At 55.9% G+C, this 18,548-nt stretch overlaps 1 protein-coding gene across 1 annotated transcript; it reads left to right on the top strand.

Annotated features, from left to right (window-relative positions):
• Positions 1-1,433: 1,433 nt before the first annotated feature.
• Positions 1,434-14,646, top strand: LOC115619010 (fatty acid 2-hydroxylase-like). The gene is made up of 7 exons (XM_030511027.1): positions 1,434-1,709; positions 9,552-9,647; positions 11,302-11,444; positions 11,543-11,649; positions 13,060-13,232; positions 13,684-13,936; positions 14,565-14,646. Exons 1-7 carry the CDS (start codon positions 1,434-1,436, stop codon positions 14,642-14,644), a joined length of 1,128 nt encoding a protein of 375 aa, XP_030366887.1. The 3' UTR covers positions 14,645-14,646.
• Positions 14,647-18,548: the final 3,902 nt, after the last annotated feature.

Below are 18,548 nucleotides of genomic sequence, written 5' to 3'. Positions count from 1 at the left end.
CGGGAGGTGCTCCAGCCCCTGATCATAGAATAGTTCGGGTTGGAAAGGACCTTAAGATCATCTAGTTCCAACCCCCCTGCCATGGGCAGGGATGCCTCACGCTAAAACCATGTCACCCAAGGCTCTGTCCAACCTGGCCTTGAACACCGCCAGGGATGGAGCATTCACAGCTTCCTTGGGCAACCCATTCCAGTGCCTCACCACCCTCACTGTAAAGAACTTCTTCCTTATATCTAACCCTCATGGCCTCCTCTCGACTTGCTCCAACAGCTCCATGTGACGCCGGGAGCAGGGCTGGAAGGTGAAGCCATCATGGCAAGTTTGGCATCTGCCTTGATTAAAGGCATCACTTAACGCTCCAAAGCCGGGGGGCTGGGGCAGGGCCTGGGGGGGGTCCCCCCATTCCTGACTCCAAACCCCACCTTAATCACCACGGTCAAGAGTGTCACCCCACAGGAGTGTTGTCCCCTCCAATCCCAGCAGCTGCTTGGAGGGAAGGCTTCCCAAAAATGGGGGGGGAAAGCTCCTTTCTTGTCATTCTTTGTGATTTACCTGTCTGTGGTTCTCTGGGGGCATTTTGGGGTGCTGGGCTATGCCCCTCCCCCCCCCCCAGCTAATCACGTGTGTGACATTTAATTATTAATTAGCTGGGGGGGGCATAGCGCCTCATGGCAAGTGATGCTGGGGTGGGGTGGCCTTGAGAGGGACCCCAGGAGGGACCCCACTCTCCTGGGGGGCTCTGAGCTGGGACTGGGGTTCCTTCTGCCTCAGCCACCATGGAGCTTCTGGGGGGGTGCCCCGTACCCCCCATTACTCCCCACCAGATACTCCCACCCCCTGTCCCTCCCCCTGGAGTGCCAATACTCCACTTCTCCCCCTCCCAGTTGCCCCAGAACCCCCATAACCCACCTGGATTGCCCCCCCCAAGCATGCCCCTGTGCTCTCCCTGGGGTACCCCGTGGACACCCTCTACCTCCATCACCCACCCGTGTGCCCCCCATTCCCCTCCCCCCCCCGTGGGTGCCCCACTGCCCTCATCATCCACCCATGGGCCCCCAATTCTCCCCCCCCGGGGTGCCCCATTCCCCCCGTCACCCATCAATGGGCTCCCCATTACCCCACCCCGGGGTGCCCCACTCCCTCATCACCCACCCATGGGTCCCCCACTCCTCCCATAACCCACCCGTAGGCCCCTCATTTCCCCCCGGGGTGCCCCGTTCTCCCCATCTCCTACTCATAGGCCCCCAATTATCCCCCCCCCAATTCCCTCGCGGCAAGGGGGTGGAGCCTCCACGACTAAGCCCCTCCGGGGGGGGCGTGGCTTTGTCGGCATATGCGTGCATGCGGTTGTGCAGGTACCGGCAGAGTCTGGTGGTGTGGGTGCCGTGCGGGAGCGGTGTGGTCCGGGACGGGCAGCGCCGGGCAGCGGGGCCATGGCGTCGCCACCATCTGCGTCGCCGCGGTCGTTCAGCGCCGCCGAGGTGCGGGTTCGCTGCGCGCAGGGCGCCTGCCTCGTGTCCTGCTGCCGCCGCCTCTACGACCTGAGCGGGTTCGTGCGGCTGCACCCGGGCGGGGAGCAGCTGCTGCGCCGCCGGGCGGGCACCGACGTGAGCGCCGCACTGGACGGGCCGCCGCACCGGCATTCGGACAACGCCCGCCGCTGGCTGGAGCAGTACTACGTGGGGGAGATGGAGCCTGGCGAGGAGCAGGTACCGCCGGAGGCTGCGGGGTGCCCCGGGTTCGGGGTGTACGGAGTACAGAGGGTGTTGTGGGTCCAGTGTGTACAGAGCCCATAGGGTGCCTCAGGTCCAGGGTGTCCCAGGTCTGGGGTGTACAGACCCCATAGAGTATCCCAGGTCCAGGGTGCCCCAGGTCTGGGGTGTCCCAGGCCCGGGATGTCAGAGCCCATAGGGTGCCCCAGGCCCAGGCTGTGTGGGATCTGAGCAGTGCAGGGGTCTGTAGTGCACCCCAAGTCCAGGGTGCACGGAGTCTGAGCTGTACAGGGTCTGTAGGGGACTCCATGTCCAGGCTCCATAGGTTTGAGGCTGTACAGGACGTGCAGAAGCTGTTTAGGGTCTGGGGTGTACAGGGCATGGAGTCTTTGGGGTGCATGTAGCATATAGGGTGTATATGGCACCCAGATCCGGGTTGGAGCTGCACTGGGTGCTTGGTCTCTAGGCTGTGGAGGGCCTGGGGTGTTCGGAGCATGAGTGGTGTATGGGGCAGGGCATGTTTGAGGCTCCCAGGCCTCTGTGTGGACAGTGCCTGAGGTGTATGAGGTACAAAGGTCCCGGGTGCATGGAATGCACTGGTTCCAGGGAGGTCTGGAGCTGTCAGTGTCAGTGGGGCTGGGCTCCGTGGGGCCTGAGGTGCAGAGGATCCCGTGACACGTAGGTTCCAGGCAGCTCGGTGCTTGAGAGTGACCATGTCCCAGACACACAGAGCCTGGTATCTTTGGGATCCCATCCCATGGACACATCCTACCCTGGCCATGCTGGGCAGTTGGGCTGATGGTGGATTCTGGCATGCCAGCATGGCATGGAGGTGCTGGGGTCTTTGGAGGGGCATGGGAGATGGGGACATGCAACTCTGTGGGTTTTAGCAGAGCCATGGGGCAGGGCACCCTTCCTGGCACTGTTGGCCCTCAGGGACCGGGGTGCTGGGCACCAGGGCTTGTGGGCAGCAAGTGGCCACCGCTGGGATGAGGAGCCGGGCCACCTCCCTGATGTCTGGGTGTGGGATAAGGGTGGCTGTGACTCAGCACTGTCCCCACCACGCCAGCCCCACACTCAGCCACTGCCCAGGCAGAAGGGAAAGTGCCCCAGGAAGCTGCGCTGCTGCCGGGTGGACTTCCAGGAGGCAGCTTGGCACCAGGCGCTGCTGCCCCAGGATGCTCAAGCAGTGGGGCCATCCCAGCCCCTTTGCCAGCCCAGTTTGGCCGCTTTCCCCTCTGGACATCCTGGCAAGGTCGGTGACTGGTCAGTCCCTCTGGGCTTGTTGTTTGCACTTGCTCCCTGAGGCACAGCCTTGGCTCTGATAGGTGGCAGTGCCACAGATGGGGCTTTGTTCAGCCCCAGCGTGATGCCTGCTCTTTCCCTGGGTCCCAGCAATGGCACCCTGTCTGTTGGGACACCCGTTGCTGCCGCTGCCTCCTTGCAGGCATGACGATCCCAATGGGTTGGGGTGAAGGAAGGTTCCGGACAAACAAGTTCTCACACCAATGGGAATTGCCACTGTCCCTATGCAAATACACAGCGTGATAATGCCAGGGTGCAGGGAGATCAGACACTACCTGGCACTAGATAAACCGTCCCAGGTTGTAACACGGGGGAGGGAAAAATGCTGCCTGCTGTCTGGCATGCATCCAGCACGCACCTGATGTGTGAGCTGCTCTGATGGACTTGCCACTCCCCAAAAATCCCTTTTGGAGGGAGAATGGGGAATTGATGCCATTGGTGGTGCTTGGGTTTTGCTCTGACTGCTTTTGGGCAGGCAAACCCCAAGCAGCTCTTTGAAGGAGGTGGTGCATTGCCCCAGTCTGACTCTAGACCCCTATGGCTTTGCTGGTGCTTCTCCTCGCCCATTGGAGGTCCCAGGGCTGCACCATCCCCATGCCAAGGGATGCAGGAGCCTGTGGTCCTGCAGGCATCCAGCATTGCTGCCTGCTTATGTTTGGAATGGGGAAGAAGTTCTTTACTGTGAGGGTGCTGAGGCGCTGGCACAGGGTGCCCAGAGAAGCTGTGGCTGCCCCATCCCTGGCAGTGTTCAAGGCCAGGTTGGACACAGGGGCTTGGAGCAACCTGCTCTGGTGGAAGGTGTCCCTGCCCGTGGCAGGGGGTTGGAACTGGATGATCTTAAGGTCCTTTCCAACCCAAACCAGTCGGTGATTCTATGATTAGTGCAGGAAAGCAAAGAGGAAGATGAGAGGCAGCCTTCATCCTGCTGGCACACCTCTCTGCACCCCTTCCTGCTGCTCTCAGGAGCTTGGCTCCATCCTTCGGCTGCAGGTCCCTCTTCTGTGTCACCCAGCTCCATTTGGCTAAGGACAAATTAACCCTCAAACTCTTTATCTATGCAAACAATGTATAGGGGAGATCAACATGAAAAGCAACAATTACCCAAACTAGACATTGTATTTTAGCAGCCTTGCTAGAGGGAAACTGGATCATCTAATTACCCCTTCAATTTAAGTAATGAGAGACTTTCATCACAGCCTCTCTGGGGTGTGTGATGTGGCCGTGAGTCACAGTGAATCTCCCATCCCTCTTGGGGTTGGTGTCCTCCCCTTCCTTTTACCCACATCACCTCATGTTGGGCTTGCCCTGGTTCTCCATTGCACCCTGAGCTTGCCTGGACATAGGCACTCACATGTTCTTCACAGGCATTGCAATAAGAAGTGGCTTTTTTTTATTATTATCATAAGAACAAGTTAAATTCCACCTTGTTTTAATAGTCCTGCTGCACCCAGTTTAATGGGCTGAGATGCAGCCTTGTGGGGCTCTGCTAGCCACTGCCCAGGCACCATGATGCTGGTGGGATGGTGATGCTGGGACCATGCCACCATGGGTGGGGGACCTTGCTTGGGCTCCCTGTGCCTCGTGGGGTGTCCTCATGCTGCATGCCTGAGCCTGCATTGCCAACGCAGCTTGTCCCATGTGGACATCAGCAAATTGAGCTCATTTAGGAGCTTGGTGAAGGTCCTGGAGGCTCTGGGGTAGAAAAACTGGGTCTGGGCTGCTGGTGGAGTGGTGGTCTGCAGGAAGCAGGAAGCCCCCTGCTTGGGCCAGGGGGAGGTTTCCAGCTTCTCCTCCTGCCTGCATCCCAGGCACACTGGACCTCATGCCAGACCATCCCTTCTATCTGTACCTGCCCGCATCACAGCTGGATTTTGTTTTTCTTCTAACACCTCGATCCCTGCTGTGGGGCAGCATCGGCCTGGAGAAGAGAAGGCTCAGGGGAGACCTTGTAACAGTCTTTAATACCTAAAGGGGCCAACAAGAAATCTGGAGAGGGGCTTTTGACAAGGGCCTGTAGAGACAGGACAAGAGGGAATGGCTTTAACCTGACAGAGGGGAGATTGAGATGAGATCTCAGGAAGAAGTTGTTCCCTGTGAGGATGCTGAGGCGCTGGCACAGGGTGCCCAGAGAAGCTGTGGCTGCCCCATCCCTGGCAGTGTTCAAGGCCAGGTTGGACACAGGGGCTTGGAGCAACCTGCTCTGGTGGAAGGTGTCCCTGCCCGTGGCAGGGGGTTGGAACTGGATGATCTTAAGGTCCTTTCCAACCCAAACCAGTCGGTGATTCTATGATTAGTGCAGGAAAGCAAAGAGGAAGATGAGAGGCAGCCTTCATCCTGCTGGCACACCTCTCTGCACCCCTTCCTGCTGCTCTCAGGAGCTTGGCTCCATCCTTCGGCTGCAGGTCCCTCTTCTGTGTCACCCAGCTCCATTTGGCTAAGGACAAATTAACCCTCAAACTCTTTATCTATGCAAACAATGTATAGGGGAGATCAACATGAAAAGCAACAATTACCCAAACTAGACATTGTATTTTAGCAGCCTTGCTAGAGGGAAACTGGATCATCTAATTACCCCTTCAATTTAAGTAATGAGAGACTTTCATCACAGCCTCTCTGGGGTGTGTGATGTGGCCGTGAGTCACAGTGAATCTCCCATCCCTCTTGGGGTTGGTGTCCTCCCCTTCCTTTTACCCACATCACCTCATGTTGGGCTTGCCCTGGTTCTCCATTGCACCTGAGCTTGCCTGGACATAGGCACTCACATGTTCTTCACAGGCATTGCAATAAGAAGTGGCTTTTTTTTATTATTATCATAAGAACAAGTTAAATTCCACCTTGTTTTAATAGTCCTGCTGCACCCAGTTTAATGGGCTGAGATGCAGCCTTGTGGGCTCTGCTAGCCACTGCCCCAGGCACCATGATGCTGGTGGGATGGTGATGCTGGGACCATGCCACCATGGGTGGGGACCTTGCTTGGGCTCCCTGTGCCTCGTGGGGTGTCCTCATGCTGCATGCCTGAGCCTGCATTGCCAACGCAGCTTGTCCCATGTGGACATCAGCAAATTGAGCTCATTTAGGAGCTTGGTGAAGGTCCTGGAGGCTCTGGGGTAGAAAAACTGGGTCTGGGCTGCTGGTGGAGTGGTGGTCTGCAGGAAGCAGGAAGCCCCCTGCTTGGGCCAGGGGGAGGTTTCCAGCTTCTCCTCCTGCCTGCATCCCAGGCACACTGGACCTCATGCCAGACCATCCCTTCTATCTGTACCTGCCCGCATCACAGCTGGATTTTGTTTTTCTTCTAACACCTCGATCCCTGCTGTGGGGCAGCATCGGCCTGGAGAAGAGAAGGCTCAGGGGAGACCTTGTAACAGTCTTTAATACCTAAAGGGGCCAACAAGAAATCTGGAGAGGGGCTTTTGACAAGGGCCTGTAGAGACAGGACAAGAGGGAATGGCTTTAACCTGACAGAGGGGAGATTGAGATGAGATCTCAGGAAGAAGTTGTTCCCTGTGAGGATGCTGAGGCGCTGGCACAGGGTGCCCAGAGAAGCTGTGGCTGCCCCATCCCTGGCAGTGTTCAAGGCCAGGTTGGACACAGGGGCTTGGAGCAACCTGCTCTAGTGGAAGGTGTCCCTGCCCGTGGCAGGGGGTTGGAACTGGATGAGCTTTAAGGTCCCTTCCAACCCAAACCATTCTGTGATTCTATAGCCAGTGCTCTCCAGCTGGCGCAGGACCGGTGCTCAGCTCCCTGCCTGACCTGTGCAGGGCAGCAGGATGCTCAGGGGCAGGTGCAGGGTCACCTGGTCACCACATTGCACTGTGCCCTGAGTGTTTGGCCCCTTTGCCTCTCAGCAGGAGAGCTGGCACCTCACTGGGGTGGCAGTGGGAAGATGGCCTTTCGTAAGTGTTAACTTTCCCTTCGTTGCATCAGGTTCTTGCGCATCTTTCCTGGCAGAACCTGTTTGCCTGGGGATGACTCTGATGCATTAGCATCACCCATGGGCAACAGGCAGAGCCTGGCACTCGCGAAGACCCCTTCAGCCTCCTTCAAACCCACCTTTTATGAGGAGGAGGAGGATGGGCTGAAGTCCCATTGCTGGTCTGGGTGCTGGTGGGGCTTGGTCCATGCAGGATCCCTGTGTGGGGAAGGAAGGAGCATGCTGCCACTCTGGGGAGCGAGCTGGGGCATGCAGGCATGTCTTGCACCCAGTTGCGCCACAGCTGCTGGTTCTTTTGGTGCCAGCCCTGGGATGAACAAGAGGAGAGCCTTCCTCCTGCTCCCCCGCTGAGGAGGTGTCCTGGGTTCAGCAGTAGCAGTCACTTTTTTTTTCTCCTTTTTAGTAGCTGGTGCAGTGCTGTGTTTTCGGCTTTAGTCTGAGAACAACGCTGATAACACACCGATGTTTTTAGTTGTTGCTAAGTAATGTTTACTCTGACCAAGGACTTTCTCAGTCTCATGCTCTGCCAGGGAGGAGGGGAAGTCGGGAGGAAGCAGAGACAGGACACCTGACCCAAACTAGCCAAAGGGATATTCCATACCACAGCACATCATGCCACACCATGCCTCACCAGGAGGTGACTCAGGTGAGGCTGGGTGCTGGAACAGAGCTGCCATCACACACAGGGTGATGGCATCTCACTGGTGGCACCCATCCTGCCCAGACTGGGTGCTGCTGGTGAGGTGCGGTCTGAGCTCCCATCCACCTCCTTGACCTGGGAGGACAGGGAAGCCTCCGGGCATGACGTGGTGCTTGGGTGTCCGTGGGCAGGGGAGATGGAGGCATGTGGACATTTCGGAAAGGGAAGGAGAGGTGCTGGGGGTTGCATCAGCCTGGCTTTCTTAAGCATCCTTCCTGCTGCCGGCAAGGCTGAGGTACAAGTGTTGAGGTGGAAAGCACAGGCTCATTTCTTGGGGGATGGAGGAGCCATTTCTCTCTCTCGAAGCCAAATTTTCTTCCAAAGCACCTGTGGGGAGGGGGCAAAACCATAACTTGACCATCCTCGGCTGGATTTCAAGGCATCCCACCTCAGTTTCAGGATGTCTGCCTGAAGGACAGAGCATGCAAAGCCAAAAATAGCAGTGGGGACCCTCACAGAGGGAGGTGTGGTGGTCCAGAACTTATGCTGGTGCTCTGCCTCCAGTAAAGTTGATGCCTGCTCAAGTCCAGCCTGGCTGGAAATAAGCCCTACCCTGCCCCAGGGTGAGGTGCTGCCTTGGGGCTGGGTAGCGTAGCTCCTGTACCAGTGGAATGAGGCTTGAAATCTGGCTAGCCTGGGACAGGAGGTGGGAGCCTGGCTGGCAAGGAGTGCCCAGGCCCTACCTCGGTGTCACCAGTGTGGCACGGAGTAAAGTCCTGTCTGCCCTAGTGAGGTGACACTGGTCCTCCTGCATCCCAGCTCCTCTGGCAGCTGCCAGGGGGTTTATTCCCAATAGGGATGTGATGCTCTTGTATCCCTCAAGGGAATCACATCCCTCTTCGAGCAGTGGGGAGAGTACATTGAGGACCCCCGATTGCTGCCAGGAGGACACACTTCCTCCCTGCAACAACTGGGAACCCCAGTGGGCATTGGTGTGCCGGGGCTGCTGGGCCACACCGTACCCTGCTGCCAGGTTAATGGGTAACTCGAGGTGACAAAGTGGGAGAGAAGGCATGTTTGGCATGTCCTGCCCAGGGACCCAGCAGGCTGCTGGTGCTGGGAGGCATGGCTGGAGTTAGGCTTGCACAGGCATGCTGTGCCCTCACCAAGCCCCATGCCAGCAGCAGGGCCGGCGCCAGAGCTGGCAGGGCTGTGGGAAGGAGGCCATCGCCAGCAGCTGATGACGGATTTGTTTCCAAGCTTCACACAAGGCAGGTTTCTCCTGTTTCTTGGCCAGCCCTGGCAGTAGGACCACAACCTAGGTTTCATCCTGCTGTGTCCCCAAAGCCTTGGTGTGCCTTTTCTAGCCAAACCTAAATCCGCCACCCCATCTTGCGTAGCCTGTGGCCAAGGTGCCCAGCCCAGCACCACCCTGCAAAGGGCACTTTGCCTTTTCCCTGCGGTGATCTCCATCCTGCTGCGTTTCTTCCCTGTGCCCAGAGCCAGGGTGGTGGCACTGGCTGTGCCATACTTCCTGGCTCCAAAATGAACCTCGGGAACCAAAATGCCAAGTTGGGCTTTTTCTGGAGAGCAGCGGGGTGAGGAGGAGGGAGCCCATCACCAGTGTGGTGAGCACTAACCCAGCGATGCCCCCCTGAAGCACCAGAACCAGGTGCCCTCCCAGCAGCATGGTGGGGTGCTCTGACAACTGGGCTTGGGGAGAGATTCCAAAAAGACCCGAGCATGCGATGCTTGATGGGCAGTTCAAGGGTAGCTGGTGGCCACATCCCTTGGGAACCTGCTCTGCAGGTACTGACTTAAATTCATCAGATTTTTCCCCCTTATTCATTTAGCAAGCAGTCATGGTCTCACTGTGCCTGTGACCCTGGATGGCATGGCCATCACTGTCCCCAACCACATCTGCCACCGGTGCTTCACTGTGGGGTTTTCCTTCCCTTTCCAGAGCCCTGCTGAGCCAGTGGATGAGCAGGTGGCAGATGCTGCAGCCAAGACCCCAACACAGATGGATCCTCGCTGTAAAATAGTGGATGTGGAGAAGGTGAGATCTGGGGGTCTGCCAGAGTGCTCCTGGGGGAGACCAGCTCTCTTCCCTGCAGGAATGCTGGCTGTCTGCTGACCCCTGGGATGGGAGGGATGCCAGGAGGGAGCCGGGCCATTCTGGCTGCTTCTGCCCTTTCTCCCAGCACAGACAGCATCACTCCCGCTTTATTGCCCAGGCATGGCCATGCTGGGAGGCTCCTGCTGTGGTGGCGTGGGAGGAGATGGTTTTCTCTGACAGCAGCTGTGCCCTTCGAGCAGGATGTGCTGCCAGGCTGCACCTTGCTTCAGTTATTGCTTTTTCCCACTTTGTTTTTTTTCCCCTTGATTGAGCACTAAGGGAACCCTTGGCCCAGACAGGGTGATCCCCATGTGTGCAGAGTGCTCCCTGCCCTGCCAGCTCCAATCTGAGCATGCCACAGGGGTAGGGATTTGTCCCCAAGGGGCCTTTGAATGTCCCTGCCTTCTATGGCACCATCTGGCTGCTGTGCCTTGCATGCTCCTCAGTGAGTGTGCTTTTATCTTGCAAAAGATATTTTTATTTTGAGCAGGAGAACACCTTTCACCCTCCCCCATCTTTATATTTCACTTGCTGACTGCCTTTAAAATCAGTCACTCCAAAGTGACCTTTTTGCTCTGATTTTTCCTCTACCTCCCTGATGGAGGGTGTCTCCATCCCTATCCCATGCACCCACTGTGGGCTGGGGTTGTTTCCTCTCCTAGGTGATCACATCCATCCCTGCCTGCAGCAGAGTCCCAAAAATGCCTATGGCCACCTTGGCTCTTTACCCTGAAACACCCCAAACTGAGCCACCCCCCTACCACCGCTGCCAAATGACCGGTGGCACAGCCCCAGGTGCTGGTGCTGCGCTGGTGCCACACGGCACAGGCTGGATGATGGAGAGGTGCCAGGCCTGGGGCTTGGTGGGGTGAGCATGGTTTCTGTCCCAGGGCAGGGGTGGGACCAAGAAACCACCTTATCTGGCTAGGCCAGCAGAAGATGTGCCTGGGGATGCTGAGCAACAGCAGAAGTGGTGCTGCTGGTTGTGTCTCTCTATTTTTGTTCCATGCAGACATGCGTACCTGCATGGGTCCCTTCTTGCTCTTGCAGCCATCTGAATGCAGTTATGCATGGGAGCAGGGACTGGTGTTTGCATTCCCATCCTATATCCCTGCTCCCCATCCCTTTCTGCTTTGCTCCTTGCTGCTGGAGCACTCAAATGGCTGTATTCACCCTGTGTGTCCTCTCCACAAGGAGAAAAGCCCTTGGTCAGGGCAATGCCATGGAGATGGGCTCCACATCCTACCTGCAGCTCACTGGCATGGAGTGAGCACTGGCATGGAGCAGGGAGAGCTTCTGTTATCGGGGCCTAATGCTGAGCCAGGTCTGGGTACAGCCACCTTTACCTTGAACTGCTGGCAGGTACCCAGTGTCACAGGGGTGAGCTCAGCCCCATGTTTGTGTGTAGATGGAGCTGATGTGTGTCTGGCTCTGCTTGTCTGCCCCATGCTGGTGCTTATGGGGAGCTTGGGGCTGTTTGGAGCAAGAAGCAGCTGCTTATGGGGCATGGGAAGGGCTTTGCAGCCCCAAATCCCACAGCTCTGTGCCCAGTACCAGGGCAGTGTGTGGGTACAACCGGTGTCTGCTCCCTCAGGACCTGGTGGACTGGCAGAAGCCCTTACTGTGGCAGGTGGGCTACCTGGGGGAGAAGTATGACGAGTGGGTACACCAGCCTGTAGATCGTCCCATCCGCCTCTTCTACTTGGATTTCCTCGAGTCCCTCTCCAAGACAGCATGGTGAGCCCCTGGGGTCTGTGCCAGTACCTCTATGGGGAGGGAGGGACAGCTTGCCACCCCATGGGACGCTTCTCCTGACATCTCCCTCTACCCCATAGGTATGTGGTGTTCATGGTGTGGGCTCCCGTGGTGCTCTATCTCAGCTGGGTCAGCTACACCTCCCTTGCCCAGGGCAACACCAGGCTCTTCTCATCCTTCACCACAGGTATGAGCAACAGCAAAGCCTTTGGGCTCACTCACTGCTCCCACTTTGGGTCCAGGGGACAGCCCTGGGTGTGGGGAAGACCTCTGCATCCCTTCCTCATCCCTCCTTCCATGCACACTCACTATGAGCCACATGCACAAGCAGCAGGTGACCCCCTGTCCCCATGGCCACTGGCATGTCCCCTGCACAAAGCCACCTGCACTGCTTTAAAGCCTGAGCTCACCCACCTCCATCCCCTCCTCTCACCCACACCATTCTGTCCCTGCAAAGGGCATCGATAGAGGCATGGAGCATGCAGCCTGCTCCCTCTTGCCTCCCTCCCTTCCTTCCATCCCCAAACCTAAGCCCCATGGGTACTGCGGTGCATGCCAACCCTGCTGACACCCACCCTGGGCCACAGCTGGATGCTGGCATGGCAGGCGAACAAACCGAGCTCTCAGCGCTGCTGGCATCGCACAGTGTGGGGCTTGTTTGCCTGAACCACCTGCCCTTGAATCTCCCACTGTCTGCTCCCCCGGGAATAACAAGTGTGGCCGGGGCAGGCTGTTGTCTTTGTTGTCCTTTTTTCTTTTGCTGGGCTCCCTGGGGTTTTGTTGGGTCTTTTGTGTTTGGGGTTTTTTTGGTTTTGTTTTTGTGGGGGGTTTTTTTCTTGTTTGTTTGTTTGTTTGTTTTGGAGGGGTTTTGTTTGTGTTTGGTTTTTTGTTTGTTTGGTTTTGGTTGTTTTGGGTTTTGGGTTTTTTTGCAAGGTGCCACCCGGTGTCAGCTGTGCCCAGCTGCACTGGCAACCTCCTACTCCTCATGGCATTTGGCACCTTGCTGCCAAGGGTTTGTTGGTTTTGTTTTGGTTTTGGGTTTGTTCTTTTGCCCCAAAATTGAATGTGTTTGGGGGAAATCTGAATTCTTCTAGCAACGATGCAGGGCTGGCAGCCAGCCCTGAAAGGAGGAGGTGGCTGAAAAATGCTCTGCGGGGGAAAGTGCCCAACAAACCTATTATTTTTCCCCCAAAATAATAAAAACCCAGCACCGGCAGCACTATTTAACTGTCACGAGTGCTGCCTGCACAGATAAGGTCCCTTCTGCCTTATTCTGGTGGGTGAAGCAGCTTTGTTCAAACAGGGTTGTCCCTGCAGTGCACATCCAAGCCCCCATTGCCATCTGGAATGTAGGGGACCCCCCTTGCTGGCTCCTTGTGGCAGCAAGAAGCTGACTGTTTCCATAAAGAGTATAAATTAACAGGAATCAAAGGAAGATGTGGTTTGGAGTGGTGCTTGAGGAGCTCCCTGGGGAAGCTCTGGGCAGGAGGCAGATGAGAGGGAGGGAGAGCCGAGCTTTGTCCAGATGAGGATGGTGATGGAGAAGATCACCCGCACATCACCTGCCCTGCTAACTGCTGCATGTCTCATTGTGTAGAGTACTCCATCCCCGTCCACAAATACTACTTCCCCTTCATCTTCCTCCTGGGGATGTTCCTGTGGTCCCTGCTAGAGTACCTCATCCATCGCTTTGTCTTCCACATGAAGCCACCTGCTAGTAACTACTATCTCATCACCCTGCATTTCTTGCTGCACGGGCAGCATCACAAGGTGAGTCGCAGCTCACACCTCTGCTGGCACCCACTGAGCCGTGGGAACAGTGGCCTTTGCTCAGGTGGAGCCTGTTGGTGCACGTTCAATGGTGTGACTTGTGGCATCTTCGCCCCAAGCAGGGCCCTTACTTAATACCGGCAAGGGCTGCAAGACGGGCTCAGAGGAGCTGGAGTTAAAGCTGCAAGCTCCAGTTGGGCAAGCGAGAAGACAAAAAAAGCCATGGGCTCCCTCTAGCTTCACTGGAGGAAATGTCCCTGTGGAGCTTGGGAACCTGTCAGCCAAAGCCACCAGCAGCAGCAAGGGGCTGCTCTCGCCACTGGGCTCATCTTTTGGGGAGGGTTTCTGGAGGCTTTGGTGTTGGCTTTTCCCAGCCTTCTTTGCAAGAATGCACTGGGGGATGTGGGGTGAGCTAGGAGCTCCCTTTCACACCATCCTTCTCTGCTTCCAGTCTCCCTTTGACAGCTCCCGCCTGGTGTTCCCTCCTGTACCAGCCTCGCTAGTGATCGGCTTCTTCTATGGCGTCCTGCAGCTCCTGCTGCCCGAGGCGCTGGGGCTCTCGGTGTTTGTTGGGGGGCTCTGCGGCTACGTCATCTACGACATGATGCACTATTACCTCCACTACGGATCACCAAAGAAGGGCACCTACCTGTATGGCCTGAAGGCTTATCATGTCAAGCACCACTTTGAACACCAAAAATCAGGTAGTGCCACACTGCCTGTGCATGCTGGCAGGGGCAAAGGGCTGTCAAATTCTCCTCTGCCTGTGTGTGTGTGGGCAGAGGGATTGGGATTTGGGATGGGGAAACCCATCCATGATGCAGGGGGAAGCAGTGTATGATGTGTTGCAGCCCATGGGACACCTTTCGTGGCTCCCCGGTTGAGGACAGAGAGCTGGCGTGGTGCAGGGATGAAGGCAGCAATCCATCTTGCTGGTGGGCACCAATGCTGCCTGGGGATGCCGGGGCAGAGACATGGATGTGGGTGCCTGTCCCTGCCTGGAGCAGCATCTCCTCCTGCCAGGAGGTGTTGTCAGGCACAGGGTGAGGCCCGGGGCTCCTCTGGGTCTGCTCCATACCTTCCCCAGCCCGGCAGTTGCTCAACTTGCCCTTTGTCCAGTTTCCTAGGAGAAAATGCCCCATCCAGATAAGCTATCATCCATGGGGCTGGCGGCATGGCCCAGCCAGCTCCTTCTGCTCTTCCTCCTCACCCTCGCCTTGCTTTCCTCCCTTCCCCCCCATGCCAGTTAACGTAGAGCAAGCTGCGCCCTGCCCCAGCAGCATCCCAGTGATGGTGGTGCTGTAGGCTCAGCTCTCTCTATCCCACCCACAGGCTTCGGCATCACCACTCACTTTTGGGATCATCCCTTCGGGACGCTCATCCCTGAGGAGACCTTTGAGAAGGAGGACTGATGGCCTTGGTGTGGTGCCTGGCTGCTGGCTCTGTCCATCCTGGTCTGGGGCTGGCATCCCTCAGAGCCCTCAGTGGGGCCACTGGCCCCTGCCTCCTTCCTGGGAACTGTGCCACAGCAGTGGCCCCACACTGGATCATTCCCGTGCTGCGCTGTGGCACTGCCACGGGGGACAAGGAGTGAGGATGCAGAGAAAGGGGAGGAGGAGGTTGCGGGGCTCCCTGGGGGGCTCCTGCCCCTTCCTTGCTGCCCTCCTGCTCCAGAACACAGATGCACAGGCAGGTCTGCTGCCTGAGAGATGAAGTGCCTGATGCCACCCTCACTCCTCTGCCCTGGAACCTTGCTGGAGCCCCCTGGCCCAACACGCTGCAGTTAACTCCATCACGTAACTCGTGCCGAGGGGCTTCTATATCCCATATCCTTCTCCCAGCCTGATCCCAGCACAGGGTTTTCTTGGCCTGCAGCCCTTTGCATGGGGATGCTGCAGATCTGGATTTCGCCTTTTTCTAAACAATGCACCTCTATCTCTCCAAGATTTATCAAGTTTGTGGGTTTTGTAGACATTGGCTACTTGAAACTCAAACTCCAATGGACAGAATTACTACCAAATGCCTTTTCTTGTTGATCCTGTGATTGTTGTGGGGGGTTTTTTCCTAATGTTTACTGCAGCTATTTATTCCAAACCTTTAAAGTTCTGTGTAAAACTGTAGACACTACAATTATAAATAAACTGTATATTTTGAAAAATAAAGCCTTTTAAAAAGGGTCGGGCTAGTGTATCCCTCAGGGCTCTTCCTACGTTCTCCCACCGTGGGTGCATCCCTTCCCAGGTGCTGATGACCCTCAGTGCCATGGTAGCTGGGGGTTTCCTTTCTCATCTCCCCCTGCTGACAAAAGCTGTGCTGTGGATGATGGTGAGGGCCAGGGAGATGCTCTCTGCAGCGGGAAACCACAGTGAACTTGTGTGATCCCAGGCTCTTGGTAAGCCTAAGCTGGCTGAAGCAACAGCTTACTTCTCTGAAGTTGGGCAACAGCATCATGTGCTGCCCCATGCTTCCCAAAACCAGCTGGCCCCTTTGACAAAGCCAACTGCAAAGCTTCCTGTGCTCCTGGAAAAGGTCAAGTGCTGTTTCCAGCACAGGTGCCTGCAGTCTCCTTCCTTTGATGCTGGGGGGTCCCGAGGCTGCAGGGATGGGGAGGGGAGTGGAAGGTCCCAAAGGACTAGCACCCCTAGTGTGGGATGGGTGTGCTCTGGAGGGTCCTGCTGCCCAGTGGGGGGAGCTCAGCAGGGTGCAGAGCTGATGCTGAGGGTGTTACAATGCCTGGGGCAAGCAGGGAAGAGCCCTGCTTGCCCAACCTCCTCCTCCTCCCCTTTCCCTGCATCCTCACCCCCTGTCATAGAATCATAGAATGGTTTGGGTTGGAAAGGACCTTAAGATCATCAAGTTCCAACCCCCTGCTATGGACAGGGACTTCTCACCCTAGACCATGTTGCCCAAGGCTCTGTCCAACATGGCCTCGAACACTGCCAGGGATGGAGCATTTGCCACACGTCAGCCTGTTCCAGTGCCTCACCACCCTCACAGGGAAGAACTTCTTACATCTAACCTGAACTTCCCCTGTTTAAGTTTGAACCCATTCCCCTTTGGCCCATCACTACAGTCCCTGATGAAGAGTCCCTCCCCAGCATCCTTGTAGGCCCCCTTCAGATACTGGAAGGCTGCTATGAGGTCTCCACACAGCTTCTCTTCTCCAGGCTGAACAGCCCCAACTTTCTCAGCCTGTCTTCATACGGGAGGTGCTCCAGCCCCTGATCATCCTTGTGGCCTTTCTCTGGACTTGCTCCAACAGATCCATGTCCTTCTTATGTTGGGGACACCAGAACTGCATGCAGTGCTCCAAGTGGGGTATCATGAGAGCAGAGAGGCAGGATCACCTCCTTTGACATGCTGCTCATGCTGATGGGGATGCAGCCCAGCACACGGTTGACTTCCTGTCCCCCTTGGCAGTGCCACAGCGCACCATGGGGATGTTCTGACATGGGGCCACTGCTGTGGCACAGTCCCCAGTAAGGAGGTGGGGGCCAGTGGCCCCACTGAGGACTGGGGAGGGATTTAAGCCCACAGCAGAAGCGATTGGGGTGCCCCAAATACTGTCCTGGGTTCAGCTGTAACAGTTATTTTTCTCCTTCTTAGTAGCTGGTGCAGTGCTGTGTTTTCGACTTTAGTCTGAGAACAGTGCTGATAACACAGCGATGTTTTTAGTTGTTGCTAAGGAATGTTTACTCCAATCAAGGACTTTTCAGTCTCATGCTCTGCCAGTGAGGAGGGGCACGGGAAGCCAGGAGGAAGCAGAGACAGGACACCTGACCCAAACTAGCCAAAGGGGTATTCCATACCATGGCATGTCATGCCCACTATAGAAACTGGGGGGAGTTACCCAGAAGGCCAGATTGCTGCTTCGGTCAGGCTGGGTATCGGTCAGTGGGAGGTGAGCAATTGTATCATGCATCCAGAATAAAACCCGGGGTAGAGCCATCTCCTCTGTCACCTTAGGCACTGTTATGGTTTAAGCCCAGCTGGTAACTCAGAACCATGCAGCTGCTTGCTCACTCCCCCCCTGCTTCTTCCCCCTCCCTGCTCCTGGAGAAATGGGGAGGAGAATTGAAAGAATGTAAATCCCTTGGGTTGAGATAAGAACAGTCCTGTAACTAAGGTATAATACAAAACCACTACTACCACCACCAATAATAATAATGATAAGGGAAATTACAAGGGGAGAGAAAATAAAGCTAAAAGGGGAAAAGGAAAAGAAAATGATAAACACAAGTGATGCCCAATACAATTGCTCACCACCTGCCAACCGATACCCAGCCTGACCCAAGCAGCGATCTGGGCCCCTTTGGCTTGTTTGGGTCACGTGTCCCGTCTCTGCTTCCTCCTGGGTTCCCATGTCCCTCCTCACTGGCAGAGCATGAGAGACTGAAAAGTCCTTGATTGGGGTAAGCATTCCTTAGCAACAATTAAAAACATTGGTGTGTTATCAGCACTGTTCTCAGACTAAAGTAAAAAACACAGCACTGCACCAGCTACTAAGAAGGAGAAAAATAACTGCTACAGCTGAACCCAGGACAGACAGTGACACCTCAGTTCATCATTATCTCTGTTTTATCATCAGCAAAGTATGCATTTCTGAGCCATCCACCCTGGGATGAGCTGAAACTATGGCAATTCACCTGTCATTTCACTTGCAGAAAGATTCATGTGCCAGGCAACACATGTGGCTGCACGCTAGCCTTTGCTGCCCAGGACACCTCGCTTTGTTTTCTCCATCTCAGGGCAGTCCACAGCATTTTGCACATCTACTATTTCCCCCTTTCTCTCTTTCATTTTCTCAAGCAGCTCTCAGGATTTGAGCTGTGTGAAACAGTCATCCATCAAGAGGAAAGCCAAGAATACGTGGAAACAAGTCTCTATGTTGGCTTACATAGCTCCTGAGAACCTGAAAGACATCAACTACCCCTACAAGAAGCCCTGTGAAATATACAGGTGTGTCTATCCTTCCTGAGAGATGTCTGTAAGCAGGCAGATGCCAGGCAGGGTCGCTGTTGAGCTGTGGAAGAAGGCCAAGGTTTAATCAGACACATAAGCAGATGTTTGCGGTTGGCGAAGGGAGGACAACATAGTGGGATGAATGCTCAACTCTTGCTTGTCTTCTTCCAGCTTCGGGATCGTACTGGGGGAGATTGAGACCTCCAAAATCCCATTTGAAAGTGAGACAGAAGTATCTGGTCCCCTGAGTAAAAGCCACATTGCCCAGGGCGGCTCCTGTCTGGCACTGTGTCCTGGGTTCAGCTGTAACAGTCATTTTTCTTAGTAGCTGGTGCAGCGCTGTGTTTTCGACTT

Source organism: Strigops habroptila, chromosome W, assembly GCF_004027225.2.
Source record: "Strigops habroptila isolate Jane chromosome W, bStrHab1.2.pri, whole genome shotgun sequence".
In the NCBI taxonomy this organism is placed as follows: Eukaryota; Metazoa; Chordata; class Aves; order Psittaciformes; family Psittacidae; genus Strigops; species Strigops habroptila.
The sequence above is the reverse complement of the archived record's forward strand: the minus strand, read 5'-3'. Positions and strand labels throughout refer to the sequence as shown.